General features: G+C 36.4%; 1 protein-coding gene across 1 annotated transcript in view; it reads left to right on the top strand.

The window, feature by feature from the left end:
• LOC122795927 (vomeronasal type-2 receptor 26-like) overlaps window positions 1-16,503 on the top strand; it is a 131,200-nt gene extending 114,697 nt beyond the window's left edge. Inside the window, exons 2-3 of the mRNA XM_044064408.1 lie at window positions 7,721-7,844; window positions 15,593-16,503. Coding sequence (XP_043920343.1) covers window positions 7,721-7,844; window positions 15,593-16,503 — 1,035 coding nt within the window. The remainder of the gene's footprint in view (window positions 1-7,720; window positions 7,845-15,592) is intronic.
• Window positions 16,504-17,255: the final 752 nt, after the last annotated feature.

Raw genomic sequence — 17,255 nt, 5'->3', positions numbered from 1 at the left:
TCTTAGGAAAAGCTCAGGAAAGTTTGTGCTCCTGTAGTTACTTTGATTGATTAATTAATTTTTCTTTATGTTGAAGTAGCTATATGCCAGTGTCTTGGTCAAGGGGACCATCATAAGCTGGACAATAATCAATGAAGGGGTCTCTTGGAGAAACGGGATTTAGGAATATAGGAACAGCACTAGATAAGTGATCACAAGATTTAAGATTACTAACCATATTCACCTTTAAGAAGACACTTTATTATCACTTAATAGTACTTTCCTCTGAAACTCATCAAGGCTGTACATGATAACCCTGGCATATATTTGTGACTACCATCCAGTCATCAAGACTAATTTTAAAGGCAGACAAAGTCACACTTTGTTTAACCTGTAGTGGTAACTTAGTCCATAGACAGGGAACATTGAGTTAGGAACTTATTCTTTGAGTGAGTCTTGTTTATTGTTAGTGTACATTTAGATCCATGCTATATGGCCAAATTCTGAAAGAGTTTCTCTCAGTGTACGTCTGTCCTGACTCCGAAAGACTTACTGTCAGTATAAGTGACTTTCTTTGATGTAAGGCCTATCTATAAACAGACATTCACTGAGGGCCAAATTCCATAATACCTGCTTTCAGCCTGCTCTTAATGTATGTGGGTGCTTACACTAAGAACAAGTCTTTTGGAACTGAGCCCCATGCATTTGTAGAGTCACTGAGCCCCATACATTTGTAGAGTCACTGGTTTTGTGATGAAAATTTTCTTTAATTTTTTTTTGGTTAGAAAACTTTGGGAACTTTTCAGATGAGTAAAATGCTTGAATTTGTATATATCAAATACTCATGATAGGTCTGATAAAGGAAGAGTATAGTGACAGGATGACTTCTTTGGATCTTGAATATATTCTTTTGGAACTATTTCCTGACTATGGTGGAAAAATGATAATTGAGTGAGAGAGAGATGTTTACATAAGTGCTCAGGTCTGTTATCACTGCATCTGTCTGAAAAGAAGTACCACATATGAAGTGGGAGTTGATTTTGTGCTGAATGTTACTATGCTACACTTTTTTTGCATTTAGGTTTTGCCCATTATCAGTACACCAGGTACGTGTGCATTCCAGATCTAGTCAGAGCACCTTAGCACCCATGGATGAGCAAATAACAGTGCCTAGCTTGCTGTCATCAGCAGACTTGGTTAATCCTACCTCTGGGATGTAGGCTTTGATATCTGCAAAATAAATTTGAAACAGGCGAGGGTCCATCCCTCATCCCTGTGGTACCTTACTAGCTAAAATTGTACATTCACAAAAGGTACCGACAACTTCTACATCTTGGAATCTGTGGATAACCAGTTTGTAATATAACTGAAAATGTAGAGGGTTATGTTAAGTTTAAAGCACAAACATAGTCCAAGTCCAAGTATAAAGCCAGCTCTTTATTTTCGATCTGGTACCTCGGCCTTTCGCCTTTTGTCTAATTTTTCAATAATACCAGCATGGGGGATAGTGTCTTGGCCTTGGCCATTTCAAGATAAGCTACAGACTCAAAGTAACCACTGTTCATGGTCTCTGTTACCTTTTCAAAAATGTTTACTAGGTTCAGGAGACAGGACCTGTCCCTCAAAAAAAAAAAAATAAAATAAATAAACTGATTAGTATATAGATAAGTTATACTGCCTATGTATGCATAAATAAGTTCTTTGATATTTTCCATGGCTTTGAATATAATGCAGGCGAGGTTGATGGACCTATAATTACCCAAGACTATTTAGGGGCCACTCTTATATTGAGAACTTACCATGGCACAAATGGAAAGAAATACAACCCGAATATTGTTTGTTTCAAGAGACCAGCTTTTAACATTATGTATTTTTATGGAGTATATTGAACATTACCGTATGGGAACTTTCACTTTCAGCCATTTTGTCATTTCAAGATGCCAGTTTTGTGCTTGGGTATCTGCTTATCTATCTGCACTGTGTGTCTTATCATTAGCTACTCTGTTTAATAATTTTCTTAATTATTTGATTTGTTATGTTTTGTGCAGTCAATAAAATGATTACATGTAGGTCCTTTGTAAAGGTAGAAGGGTCTATAAGACACCATAGTAGTCAAAACCATGTGAGTTGTTTGCATTGAAAATCCTGGAACATCAAGGGGGGCATAGTGGTCAAGTTAAAAGAATTACAATGGCAACAGTGAAAGAGTGAAAGATATGCAAGCCAAAATCTTTTTTTTTTCATGAGATAAGGATACTTTTTCATCGTTTTCTAAGTTAGAGAGGAGAGGTGAGTGTTATATTGTGCTACTTCAGTGCAGTGAGGATAGGTATTCATTTTAAGGAAAATCCAGCTTACAGGAGAATGAAGCAGAAAGGTGACAAATATGGCCACTTGTGTTTGTTCTAGGGTTCTCACTGCTATGGGGATATTGAGTATTGTTATTTTTTGTAGCTCCAGTCAAGAACATCTGCAGGCATTCTTAAACTTTTCAGATGCTCTAAAATAGCAGGGTGGTGACTTATATCCTACTGTTACTGGAGGAGACTTTAATGTGATGCTATCTTATTAGCTGGGCAGTATATCACAGGGCAGAGTATGCCTTCCCCATAATAAGAAGAGAATGTTGGGCCTAATTAGGAATTGTGGCTGATAGCCCTAAAACATGCTATGCAACAGGACAGACAAGTCTTTTCTTACCTTACCTTACCCTTCCGTGAACATTGTCAGCCATATTGACAATTTTTATTTGGTTCTGGCTTGCTTCTAACTGTTACTAAAGTCACTCAATTCACTAGTGCTGCCTCAGATCACTGCCACATTTTCCTTCAGTTAAGACCTGCCACCTTGCTAGCAATCACTTTCCTGTGGTACCTGAATCCCTTGAGTCAACAGAGAAAGCAGGATAGGACAGGATAAATATATTAAGGTGGATACATTATTGCTAGACTGAGGATAGCTTTCCAGTGGTATCTAAGATATATAAGATGGGACATGATTTAATGTAGATTGTGCAGCAAAAACCCAGAAGTTGTCACAAAGATCTAGCTGAAATGATGTTTGCTCTGATGGAAATGGAAAGGATCTATGTCAGGTAGGGTGCATAGATTCAGTCCTACATGTGAAAAACAATACAAAACAAACAAGTGAGACTGAGGTCTTGCATGGATTATGTGTTTAGACTAGTTAAGGAAGGAAAAAAATGTTGGATGAAACGTTTCTGTTCACCTAAGCTATTGGCACATCAGCTTAGAGACAGGTAAAAGGAGCAGGTCATTATAACAGTGAAAAATGTACAAGAATGTTCGCATCAAGTACTTGAGTGATAAAGTTTCCAAAGTTTTCTATAAAAGGATATTGTCTTGGTTTATTCCATAACAAAAGGCTGTATCTGACTTTTAGAGACCATTAGGTGGCCACATTTGTAGAGGGGAGAGGTATCGAAGTATCAGCACTATATAAACTCATTTGTCTGGGATAAGTTTACCAGACAGGGACACATTACAGAATGGTAAATCTCCTGGTCCGGATGGAGAGCACGTTGATTTTTGTAAAGCTTCCTAAATAACTTTGGCCAAAACCTTATTGACGTTTGATAGCAATATGTCTGCTAGAATGGTGTATTTCATATAACTTTATAAACTATTAATATAATCTCCTTTTTAAGGGCAACCCTAGTCTTAACTTCCTTGAACTTTTAGATATCTTGAGCTGCTTTAGAAGGCTATTTGGACTAACTCTTGTCTTTATTTCCCATAAGTCAGATGGATCAAGAGGTACACACAAGTGTTTCTGACTTTTGGCAGTAAGAGTGTGGATGTGAACAAATATTTGGAGGTAGTGGTTTGAAAAGAGTGCAATGATACTGGAAATGTGAATTTGCAAGCACTGATAACTTCTTAAAATGGACCTCAAGTGATGAAAAGATTAAAGACTCCCCTTCATGGTTAAACTTTTGGATGCATATATCATTTGTTTTCTCCAAATAATTCTATGCACCTTGTATATGGAGGCAGTTTGGAAGAAAATGGGAGAGAACTTTTGGCAATGGAGAATTTTTTTAAAACTTTTCACTCTTGGCAAAGACAGTGGATCTATGGAATTTATTAAAATAGGAATTATATAATTTTGCAAAAATATTCTGTCATTGAATAGTCACTTTCACAGAGAAGTAAAAGCTTAACCTCAGGTTCAGCAGATTGTTTCATAGGGGAAAGTGAAATAATGAAGAATGAGCCCTTTTTGGACAGGGATAGTCCAGAGACTTGGTTGTGGTGGTGTCATTTTATCATGTTCCTGCACTTTCCTTTATTTTATTTAAACATCTGCATATTTAACAACACTCCCCTGCTAGATGTAAAATGAGGGCTTGAGGTACACAGAAGTGTTGCAGGTGTTCCAAATGCTGACTTTTAACACATGGTCTGGGATTGCACATGCAGGTGATAGGTATGGACTAGAGTGTGGTCAGTTGTATCCCCTATGGTCAGGGCAAATATCCTTTAATTTTATGAGGCAGAACCTTGGCTATTGGGATTGTTTAATGTGGGATATTTGAACAACACACTGATTTTATGGCTACAAACAGAATCCCTGATAATCTTTGTCTTTAAATTCCAACATTTGTTGAATTTACCAGATATCCACAAAAAGTTGCATCATTATGTTATTAGGGTTAAGGGACTACAAGGCACGACTAAGAATTTGAGAGATAATAATTATTGATGGTATGTTTTTTCTATTTTGCGCAATCACTTGTAAGTTCTTTGCAACTTTTTTCAGTATTAATTATGATGTGATTAATAAAGATTTTGAAAAAAAAAAAAAAAGCTTTGGCTTTTGTTTTTGAAACATATGAAGTCTTGATGGGATCTTAAATGACTTGACTTTTCTCAGGTTTGTAAGTTATATTAAACATTACTATTAAATAGGAGGATATAAGAGCATTGTGATGTTCCACCTTTTCATTTTTGTTTACAGTTTTACTGTGCTTAGTCTTGTTTGAAATGTGAGCTGAAAATCTGGTACCTTGTTCAGCATTGTTCCATTTTACTTAGTTTGGATTTTTGAATGATACTTAGAAATGCAGATATATACAGAAAATACGTCTGACAGCTCTCTAGTCGACTGCATGTGGTTGACTAAGCAGTTAATTAACTGGTGCGTATGATCCCACAAATTCTGGGGTTTGGACATTTGCTCTTACCCGGTGTTTGTGCATTATCAGAGTTAGTATATGTAATTAGTAGAGGTCTGGAGGCTGTGTCCCCTCCATAAGGGGGGTGCATGAGGACTTACCCTTTGCAAAAAAGTTTTTGTTTATTTTTTTAAAAGTTAGTTTTTGCATGTGCTGTGGTGTTACTAGGAGCATGTGCAGAACTGTGTCAGTTACATTGTTTTTGACATTTTGCAGTTGATTTACTTGATATTATTGCAGTAAAGATGGGTGTTTTAGATTCTATGTATTACACTGATATATATCTATATATATTCATCTATATCTATATCTATCTACCTATACCTATATCTATCTATATATCTATATATCTATATCATTTACATATGTATGGGTCATCTTGAGATTGCCAAAACCCGAGATCATCAAAGACCACATTATTGAGATGAAAATAACAAAAATCTATTTCAGCAAAAGACTGGAGCAATGAAAATCTTCCCACAGTAAGTAATCACTCATCTAAAATATCACAAAACTTAAACTCCACCATCCCTAACCCACCCAGGTGGGGGGCTATGCCCCCTCACACCCCCACAACTAAATATACCAACTCTGAGATTGCACTACAGTTGGGAAAAAGGCAAAGTTCACCTTGTCGGTCAACAGGTTACTTACCATGGGAAAATCTTCATCACTGTGATCTTTCGCTGAAATGGGTTTTCATTATTTTTGTCTCGACAGTGTGGTCTTCGATGATCTTGGGTTTTGACTATCTGAAGGGGACACACACACACATATATATATATATATATATATATATATATATATATATATTCATATCACGCACAACATAAATATCTCTGCATATACAGCATATACACACAATGGTGGGTATTCAGAAAGAACAATAACATTATTGTGATGTGACGAATAGTGAAATAGAAATTTGACAGTACAGCCTGATTGGGAAGTCCAGATGTATATTTAATATCAACATAGATGAAGGATAAGAAACTCTAAGAAGTGAGGTTAGAGGAGGAAGAAGAGTTAAGGGCAGAAAGACATACCAAAACTTGTTATTTAGGTAACTGCATTGTGATAAATGAACAGCATTTGCTTCTGTCAGAACAGATAGAAGAGTGTTGTGTGAAAATCATTCATATCAGTTATTCCTTATGGTAAGACCCACAGGTTGTTACCAAGAACAGAAAGCAGTAGTCCCTAGAGTGAATTTTATTTTGTGCATACCTAATACTGTTATCAATCTAGTTTTTAAGCCTGTTATTTTTTGGAGGATTTTGTCAGCCTGAATGTAAGGAAAAGGAAGGCTTCTAGTTGTAGGAGTTTGAGCGAGATGGATCAGAATCATTTTATTAAGAAAGAGCAGTGGTGCAGTCAATGCTGAGTTAATATATCAATTCCAACAATTTTATTGTACGTTATTAAGATTTTTGTAATGGTGTAGCAATGCATGGTAGGTCAAAGTTCATGTGGACAGCAGTATTCCTGTTTCAATTGTACTTTTTATCTTGGGAGAGAAGTGTGAAATCTTTCATGTCCATTATAGGTGCTTATTATTTTTTTCTACATTGGCTTATTAAGTACAGCAATCAAAGGTAAATGAAATTAAGTCAATACCAAGATAAGTAAGAGGTGGTTTGAACAGGTAAACTACTAGAGTCAAGAGTAATTTATTTTTGAGGGATTGATAAGTAGTTTTGATTTGTTCCAAGGATCACTGCTTTGACACTATTACAGAAGAAAACAAGGTTCTTTCAAAGACGCAAGGAGGGGAAAATGTGAAGGTTTCTTAGGTATTTGTAGGCATAGCCGGCCTTAGCCATAGGCCAACTAAGTGGCCGCCTAGGGCACCGCTTTAGTAGGGGCACTTTTCCAGTATTTATGTGGTGTAGATAGACCAGGATGGGGGCACCGGGTGGTGTGGTGAGGGGCGTTGTGAAGCCCTTTTGCCTAGGGCACCAGTTGACTTAAGGCCACTCCTGTTTGTAGGTAGGGGTTGGCATAATGGTTTAGGTGTTTGTCACAGATACAAAGTGCAGGGTTTGATTCTCACCTTTGAAGGGGAAATTGGATAAGCTTAGAAAACGTCCCTCAAGGGCAACTAGTATTTAACTATGAACCATGAATTATAGCAAGAAAGTGTAGATGACAGGAGCAGTGGAAGATAACGTTGCATGCATATAACACCATTCTGAGGTTGTGGAAGCCAGTGATAAGTAAGTATATTAAAAGATAGAAAGCACTGGGTGTAGGAGGGATCCTCATAGGACACATTTAAGTAAAGAGAAGGGGGTCACAGCTAAGAAGATTATAAGCCTGACTATTTGTCTTCCTGTTACTTTGTTACCCATCTGTAGCCCTTTCCTCTTTACAAAAAAAAAAAAAAAAAGAATATATATATATGTACATAAACATTCTGGGTTTGGATAAGGTGCTTTAAATGTCAGAAGGTAGTTTTTCAAATCAGCCAACCAATTCTCTATGTACCTGTTTTAACGTGGCTATTATTTTCATCTACTTATTTTTTTTCTTCTCATTTCCCAGGTACCCCGATCCGTATGCAGTGACAGCTGTCCTTTGGGTTACAGAAAATCATCACGTCAAGGACAACCTCTCTGCTGTTATGACTGTGTCCTGTGCTCTGTGGGAGAAATTTCCAACCAAACTGGTGAGATATGATACATTTTTACCACTTGAATATTCATTTGCAGTTACTACTTATATAAAAACAATAATTTCTTCTAAGTAAACAGTATGCACCATTTGACGTAATAAAAAGTCAGACCTTTTTCACCACAGCAAATAATTTGCTCTTTAACTCAACAATTATGTAAATAAAATTGCACTGGACAGAAATATGTGAGAACATCCAAGATAGCTTCTTACTGAAGATATCCCTTTCATTATGGGACTGTACCTTAAGAGATCTATTTCATTTTCTCAGTCGCAGTGATCTCTGAGATTGGTGTGGGTGGTGCCTGACTTGTGGAAGATGTTGAGGCAGCTCTACGTCAGTTTTTTTTTTTTTTGTGCATGGATTTTTTAACATGTTTTTTCTTTCAAATTAATAGCATAATCCATGGATGACTGAAGAGATCCTCTAATACCAACCTACCAGTTACATTTAGTTTGCATTTACATCTGAAACAGTAGGCTTGTAGCTTTGTTAAACATTTGACGCATGTGGTTATTATTCCACACAGTATAGTGAGCAACTGTTGATTTTCATGATATTTTATAATATTTTGTTTGGTTGTAATCAATGCTGGAATAGGTAGTCCATATGTTACTGTTTTATATTGTACTAAAATTGCATCTATTAATTTTAACATATATTTATTCCTATATGAACTATGTAATTTTGAATAGCCTTTTAAAAAAAATTTTAACATTAGAAGTGAACAACACAGGAGATGATTTCATGTGAATTTATTCCAAGTGCCTGAGTGCATGTTTCTTTAACAATTAATTAGTTTATTGAATTAATGCTTTGATTAAGAAGGGTATATAAAGGAAGTGAATATATCCAAGTTTTTATCTGATGAAGTTCGAGTTTTACTCCTACGAAAATACTTTGTGGCATTAAGCAACGTTTATACATTTTTCATTGTGAAAACGTGTTGTGGCAGTTTTCTTTTCTTATTAAATACTGGATTTTATCTGGTGATTTTCGCCGTTTTTGCTCCTTGCATTATAGAAAATGTATTGTGGCCGTTTTCTTAGAGATTTTATTGGCTATAGCTGTGGTCTCCTACACACTACGACTGGCTTTGCTTGATTTGTGTTTCTACCAGCTGTACTCCATTTTTTGGTCAACTGTAGAATTTCATTACTCAGTATAGCATAATCAAATCTGCTACATAATTCAGAGGGTTCTACAACATAAGCCATGTCTAATAAGTGAGAAATTATGCCAAATAAGCTGGATGTGATAGGGAAATGATAGACCATCAGAGGATTGTCTAAGTCCAGACACCCCAGACAGACAGTCTTCCCACCCCTAGAATGACCATTATTTCACAGCAGCACTCATAGTGGGGGGCATTACTGCATTTAAGAAATGTTCTACTACTTCTTTTTACTAATGATTCCTACAACGAGGAAATATTATTTTACGTGTGTGTGTGTGTGTGTGTGTGTGTGTGTTTTATATATATATATATATATATATATATATATATATATATATATATAAATGGGTCTACTTCACATAATCAAACACCCAAATGTTCGACTTTCATATGGCCAAGACCATATGAGCGAACATTTGAATGTTCAAAAATGTAAAAAAAATTAAACAAAACAAAAAAAAACAAAACAGTGCTAGGAGGGGGGCAAGCCCCCCTGCGCCTCCTACACCCCCACTATTTAGATGTACCAACTCCGAGATCGCAATACATTGCAGTAAAGGGAAATCTTCCTATTCTGTGCTCTATAGAAATGTCTGTACAGACATCGGCCATATGAAAATTAAACTTTTAAAAGTTTGACCTTCTGAAGGGGACCTATATATATATATGTATATATAAGTTATTGCTGCATGTGTTTCATCATTTTAATTTCTGGGGTGTAAGTGCAGATAACCCATGTTGGGGGGATGTGCGATATGAAGTGCCCCTTGTAAACGTTGCTTTTTGTTTTTATTTTTGTTATCACAAATGTAACCTAGTGTTTATATTTGTGATTACATTTTTTGTTGATTTTAGCTAAGATTAAGGGTAATTAATGATGTGATTTTTTGAAGTTTTGTGTTTCACTCAAACTCACTGGCAATTATTTATCATATATATATATATATATATATATATCTGCAGGTTTCTTTTATTATTTTCTTTATTTATTATTATACAATTATTTTTCTGGTTGTGGTATTGTTTATTGTGTTTTCTTCTAAGTAGTTGCCTACATAACATTTTCCATGTTATTGTTTCCTTTTTTATTTTATTTATTTATTTTTTGTTAGCAGTTTGATTTGTTTAGTTACAGTTTTTGTGCTTATTATTCCCTGGGATTCAGTAATGACTACCATGAATGTTAAGCACAACGCAGTTATTTTTCAGCTGGCAGTATCCCTTACTGATTCAGACGCAACCCTTCTACAGTGATTCTATGTGGTCACCATGGTGGGCTGACCCCATAGCTCAATGCAAATGTTAATGAAGCATTCTGAGGGCGTGGCATATGAGAATGAGTCATGTGGTTTACACAAAAAACAATTTATAGAATTTCTCAGCTTCAAAAAACAATCATGCCATCTGCTTGAATTAACACAGCCAAAAGAACATGGTCACCCATTAGTTTCAGAGGGAAAAAGAGGCTTATAGGTAAGTGTTGGGGCATAGACCAGAGAGGTAATGGTGGAGGATGTGTGCATGTGTATACATATATGGCAGTGTGCTTGACTGTATGTAGAGGTTTGAGTTGTCTCAGCTGAATGCATGTGGCATGCATGTATGTGTGTGTACAAGTAAATGGGTGACTCTGTCTGAGTGCAGTCAGGTAAGGGGGTGTCTACTTTATGGAGGTGTGTGTGTGTGTGTGTGTGTGTGTGTGTGTGTGTGTGTGTGTGTGTGTGTGTGTGTTTATGTGGATAGATCTTCCTGTAAGTATATATGTGTGTGTGTGTGTGGGGGGGGGGGTGCTGTTGCCTGTACAACATTGGGGGGAGTAACTCTTGATATCAGAGGCTGTGAAATAGTACTTTAAGTCATGTTCCAGTTTTGTAGAACAATGTTTTTCCTTCATGATGCATATTCCAAACAATAAAAAGTATGCAGCACTAATGTCTGACATTCTTGACTGACTGTAAATGACCCACAAAGGGGAAAACACAGTTCTAAGAGGCAAAATCATGAACATTTTTTAACATCAAGGACAGATGAGAGGAAAGGGGATGTGACCTTGTGTATGGATGTGAATATGCTTGTGGATGTGGGTGGGGCGGTGAATGAGGGTGGTGCCTGTGGTGTCGGGTTTCATAACTCCCCTGGGCGGGCATTAATTATACATCAACACACCCTGTCAGGAATTATTCCTTGCTTAATGCAGATCACAATGGTATCATCCTTATCCAAACAATAAACTCAAGCTTATTCATAAATATTTCATCCTCCCAAGACTTCACCAGTGGAAGTGATAATGTAGTGAATGGCATATTTATGATAATATAGTTGGATGCTACAAGACATAAATAAGTCTGGTTGAGGAGGTCATCAATCAGAATTTTGGTATTATTAACTGCTGCATTTCTGAAAATGTACTAATAAGATTATTCAACAAAAAACTATGTGCTGGAAGCATAGATACAACAGAAAAATAGATGGAATTTAACTTCCAGAAATCACTTTAGTCATAAAACAAGTCAAGATTAAATAAAGTATATAAAATCTTTACCATATATTGGTCTCAAAATCTGAAATCAATAATCAGATATTCTTTAGTTAAATCAGAAAAGGTGAAAGGAAAAATCTGGCATAAAACATGTTATCTATAAACAGTAACACAACCACTCACCTACAGGAAAGAATGGATGTGCTTGCAGAAAAAAACGTACAAACCTCACATTATTCAAATAAATAAGCCAGGGGGTGCTATAATGACAAGAGGAGATACTCTCTTATGTAACTACATACAGGATAAATTCTGCCACAAGTAAAATATGAAAACAATAACATCCCAGAGGATCTGAAAACATACTTTTCAGCTTCATAAATAGAATCAAGGAAAACCTAACCCTCTGTCAGTAATGTTGAACAAAATGTTAGCCTGTGGTTATGACCGTGTAATATGGCAACAGGCTACAGAGGTAGCATTCAAATTAATAATGAGTATTCTACAAACAGGGTAGCCATTTGCTCTCCAGTTAAAGGTAAAACTGCTGTAGGTCACTGAACTGATATAAGCATCTATTTCATTTAATGGGTACTAATATATGGTGCCTCTTTCAGGTTATGTGCAATAAACAACCATTTGGAAGCAGAGTAAACAGCACAATGTAGGTTGTCTTGACAGGTTTTATTTAGTATTTATAGTTAGCAATTAGCAATTATTATTAAAGAAGCATGCACATGTACAGGTACACAACACACCTGAAATTGCTAATTCGTTCTGCATGTTCACCTAATGGAAATCACAAATTTGAGATAATCAGGAGATGAAGAACTGTGGTTTCCATAGCTATTAAATCTGTTATTGTAAGCACCTTTAAAGGTTATTAAACACCACAGCACCACTCTTACTCGAGTACATTGCATAACATTTCTCTTTGAGGTAAGATGGCACAATGGATCAGTGTACACCTTCCTGAACTTCAGCTGCATTAAAACAAGAAGCCTGACCACAAATCAATCAGTATCTCCATCAGGTCGAATGGTACCTTCCACTACCACTCCCCCCTCCAAATAACAACATCCTTAGGGACTTTTCCATGGAAAACCTACTCGAGCTCGTAGAAAACCTATGCAAAATTCCCCGCAATCCTCAACAAATGGAACCAACTGAGATGACTGCCACATTCACCTCTAACTTTTACTGCCCCATAAATATCTTAGAAAAGTCACTACTAATTTGCTAGTAAATTCAGGCATAAATCTTTCTGATGGAACTACCATATTAATAATATGAAAACAGAAGGAAAATATTGAAAGGTTGTAAGAAATCTCTATTCTCTTATCTTAGGAACATACTGAAACATGCCAGCAAGGAACATAAAAGCAATATTAGAAAATATAATATGGAGTACAGGCACAATGGCACTGCAGATAGCAAAAAAAAAAAAAACTGCAATCTTTCCTTAGCTGTATCAGGAAATTAAGGAAAAATGTGTAACAATGCTCAGAACCCATCCATAATATCATCATATATTCTGATCCCAAGTATACAGCCAGTGCATAAGCTAATAAATTGAAAGCTACCATCTTACCCACCTACTCCCTTTGCTGACCTCAGTGTCCATGAAAGTCTCAGAATGCCTGTCAAAGGCATTTTAATATTCTTAATACTTCCCCAGATAAGACAATATACTGTATTATAGATGATCTAATTTCTACCAATAGATGCAACTGAACTGATCTAAATTCTAATCAGTTTGGTTTTGTAAAGTTTAGGTCCTGTCTCTTGAACCTAATTAGCTTCTTAAAAAAGGTTGCAGAGGCTGTGGACAAGGATAACTTAGTTTATGTTGTTTATCTCAGCAGCAAAAAGTATTTTGACGCTATCCATCATGCTGATATTACAGAAAACTTAGATAAGCTTAATGCAAACTATTATGTGGTCTGCTGGACTGCAAACTGACTCTGCAAAAGATGCCATGTTTCGGAAATTGCTGATACCGTCCCTGAATGCAGAATTGAAACCAGTAGTGCTGTGTGGTGCAGGGATCAGTGCTGGGTCCACTCTTGTTTGACATTTATTTTGCAGATATCTAAACCAATATCAAGGAAATGTGAATGATCAAAACTGCTAATTACTGCAAGCTGGGCTCTATCATTACTAACAATAAACAGTTCCAGCAAGGGCTAGACTATGCTCATACCTGGTGTACAACAACAGTCGAGTTAAATGCAGAAACGTGCAGAATAGTACCATTCAGTAAAAAAAAAAAAAAAACATAAAAAGAAGCTGCTTCCAGCACACATCTTATAAATGATACTGCTTTTCAGACAGAAACAGTTATAAGAGACCTGGGTAGCTATGCACGCTACTCTCTCTCTATTATAATGATTTCACTATAGTAAGGACATCCTTCTATCTGGCCCAGTTAATTTCTAAGAGAATATTTTCAAGATCCTAAGAAGTCACCTTACCACTTACTCTTCTCTTATCTGACCCATCATCTGATACAGTATGCAATTAGAAGTCAAAATTAAGGACTCAAAAAGTCAGTCCAGAGGCAAAGAGGGAAAAAGCCCTGACAACACCCCAGATGACTCATGTTCGACTAGTGGCTGAGGAGCTTGATGTTGCTAGCAGGGAGGATGGGCATGCCTGTCCTGTGGAAGGAAGGGGATAGAGCCAGCCACTTAGGTGTAGCAGAACTGTAGGGAGAGAGATGGACTGTGACCTGTGGCCACGCATGAGGTCCACCAAGCCACTGATTGGCAGTAACTTCAGTGGTCAAGTGTGGGCTTCTGCAGTGATGTAGGTTGCAGATCCCTACAGCCAGTGGAGGGTTTAGGTTAGTTAGTGAAAAGAAGAAGAGTCCTCATTGCCAAAATGCTGGCAAGGATACAAACAACTGTTATAGCTGACTGAATGATGACTCTCTTGGATGACTTTCGGACTGGTGGTTCTGGCAGTGATCCTTAGTACCAGGGGAACAAATAGGGCTGTAAATGCTTTGAGAGAAGCTCAATAGTCAGCAGGCTTGGGCAAAAAGATAAAGAAAATGTGGGTCTAAACAAGACTTATTTAGGGTCAGAACTACAATCCTTGCAAAGGCAGAATGCAGTTTGAATGATTGTACAATAATTTACATAACTATGCCAAAACACTATTTTTTTTAACTTCTAATGATGAATTTGTTTTTAAAATAAGTCAGTTGTCTTTGAAAGCAGGGTATTTGGTAAGTGATATGCCCCTGGAGAGAAAATGGCAAGGAAGAATGTAACTGGGACAACAGAGAAGATAGGAAGTGATATCTAAGGTTGAAGATTGGTGGAAATGTAGGTTTGAATGAACAAGAGTAGAAGTGCAATGGTAGGCACAGTTAGCAGAGAGATGTATGGAGGTTACTTGATGTAGAAAGGGGAGAGACAGGATGACAAAGAGAATTGGAAGGACAAAGAAATTAAAAGAGAGAAGTGTGAGGCAGAAAAATAAGGTGCTAACACACATTAAGAAATCTTCATTTGAGGCATAAATGTGATGCAAAGAGTCAAAGTTGATTGCTATCCCCAGTTGCTTACAAAATGTTAGTTTAGGATAAGAAACACTACATGATATATCTAACTTATACTAAAACAATAAAGCACATGTGGTTATATGTTCACTTTGTAGTTAAATGATGATTTCATTCTCATTTCAAAACCTTAGTGCTACACAGACACAAATACACACACACACACACGCACACACACATGCACGCACACACACACGCGCACGCACACATGCACAAACGCACAAATGCATGGCTTGTGGCTACTACCTGAGCTGAATACATTTTAAGACTTCCTAGTACATTACAACAGAAAATCTGAAATCATAAAAACGTTTGAGAAATCATTTAATAAATATCACCTTTTCATAAACCATTACTGTAAGGTCTTCATTTCTGTTTAAATATGTTCTTATTAGCTCATAATACATAGATGAGAGTTACAGAAAATCATAAACTAAAAAGTCAGAAGTATTAAACTTTGCAATGCATGTCATTTTTTTTTATCATATTCTGACTTATTAATTTATTTTGACTTGCAGATACTGCAGATTGTTTCAGATGTCCAGAGGACTACTGGTCTAATGAGAGACGAGACACTTGCATTCCAAAAGTCATCGAGTTTCTCTCCTTTGGGGATACAATGGGGTGCACCTTGGCTTGTGTGGCTGTTATTTTGTCACTTATTCCTCTTTTCATTCTGTGGATCTTCATAAAGAACAGGGAGACTCCAATTGTGAAAGCAAATAACCGTGACCTCAGCTATTTTCTTCTTGTGTCCCTCAACTTATGCTTCCTCTGTTCCTTAATATTTATTGGACAGCCAAACAATATGAGTTGTATTGTGCGTCAAATTGCATTTGGCTTATTTTTCTCCATTTCTGTTTCTTCTGTTCTTGCAAAGACTATCATTGTGGTTATTGCTTTTAATGCAACAAAACCTGGAAGCAATTTAAGGAAGTGGGTAGGTTCTAAGACTGCATGTCTCATTATTGTATGTGGGTCACTGATTCAAGTTATCATCTGTACTGTTTGGATTACTTACTTTCCACCATTCCCACAATTTAATAGTGACTCCAGCAAAGAGAAAATTATAATCGAATGTAATGAAAACTCACTGCCTATGTTCTATTGCATGCTTGGATATCTTGGACTTCTGGCAACCATGAGTCTCATAGTGGCATTTCTAGCCAGAAAGTTACCTGATAGTTTTAATGAGGCTAAATTCATCACTTTTAGTATGTTAGTGTTTGTCAGTGTTTGGTTATCTTTCATACCAGCCTACATGAGCACAAAAGGGAAATTTGTAGTTGTAGTGGAGATATTTGCAATTCTGTCATCAACAGCAGGGTCACTCAGTTGTATATTCTTACCAAAGTGTTACATTATAATTTTGAGACCTCATATGAATACAAAATACTATCTTAGGAAAAAGGACTCAGGTAATAGATAAAAGTGATATTTCTGAGATTGTGACAAACCGTAAGCACATTCCAGTTTGCCTGATTTCTTCAGAAGAAAGTTCAGTGCATAGGCTTATCACAAAAAAATTAAAAAAGGATTAGATAAACAAGACCTGTTAAACTACATTTATTCTTACTTTTACTGATATTAAATGTATCCTTTTCACAATCATATGATATTAGAGTCATCTCAGGCATTCACTAGGTATAAATCAGAGAACTAGTGAACTACCTGTGAACATGACAAGTCCATTACCAGACACCTGTTCACAAATGCAAACACATGCAGGCTGTTTTCTCTTTCCTGCCTGCCTGCAGGTATCCATCATCTCTTTATCAACAAAGACACCTTTGTAATGTAGGAAGGAACCATACAGTTTGGTAAAATGCCCAGAAGACACAGGGAAGATATGTAAAACTACACAGAGTAGGCACCCAAGCCAGGAAAAGTACCAAAGAACAAAGTGTTCTAGTGAAACAATGCTTGTGCTTAACAGATGCATTTTGTTATTGACTCGCTCTCTGTGAGATGATGCCTTGTTATCCAGTCAGCTTAACTTGTTTAGACTACAAAAGTGCATGCAATAAAATTAATAGTCCCTACTCATTACTATTCTAAAGAAAAATTAAATATTTAAAAAATAAAATATAAGTGCTCATATTCAACTTTTTATTTCTTTTCATTCCAGACCATTTTAATATCCTTACTTGAGCACTTCAAGACTCAGTGGAGATAATTTCT

This window comes from Protopterus annectens, chromosome 2.part2 (assembly GCF_019279795.1).
Source record: "Protopterus annectens isolate FY-2018-M chromosome 2.part2, PAN1.0, whole genome shotgun sequence".
NCBI lineage: Eukaryota > Metazoa > Chordata > Ceratodontiformes > Protopteridae > Protopterus > Protopterus annectens.
The sequence above is the reverse complement of the archived record's forward strand: the minus strand, read 5'-3'. Positions and strand labels throughout refer to the sequence as shown.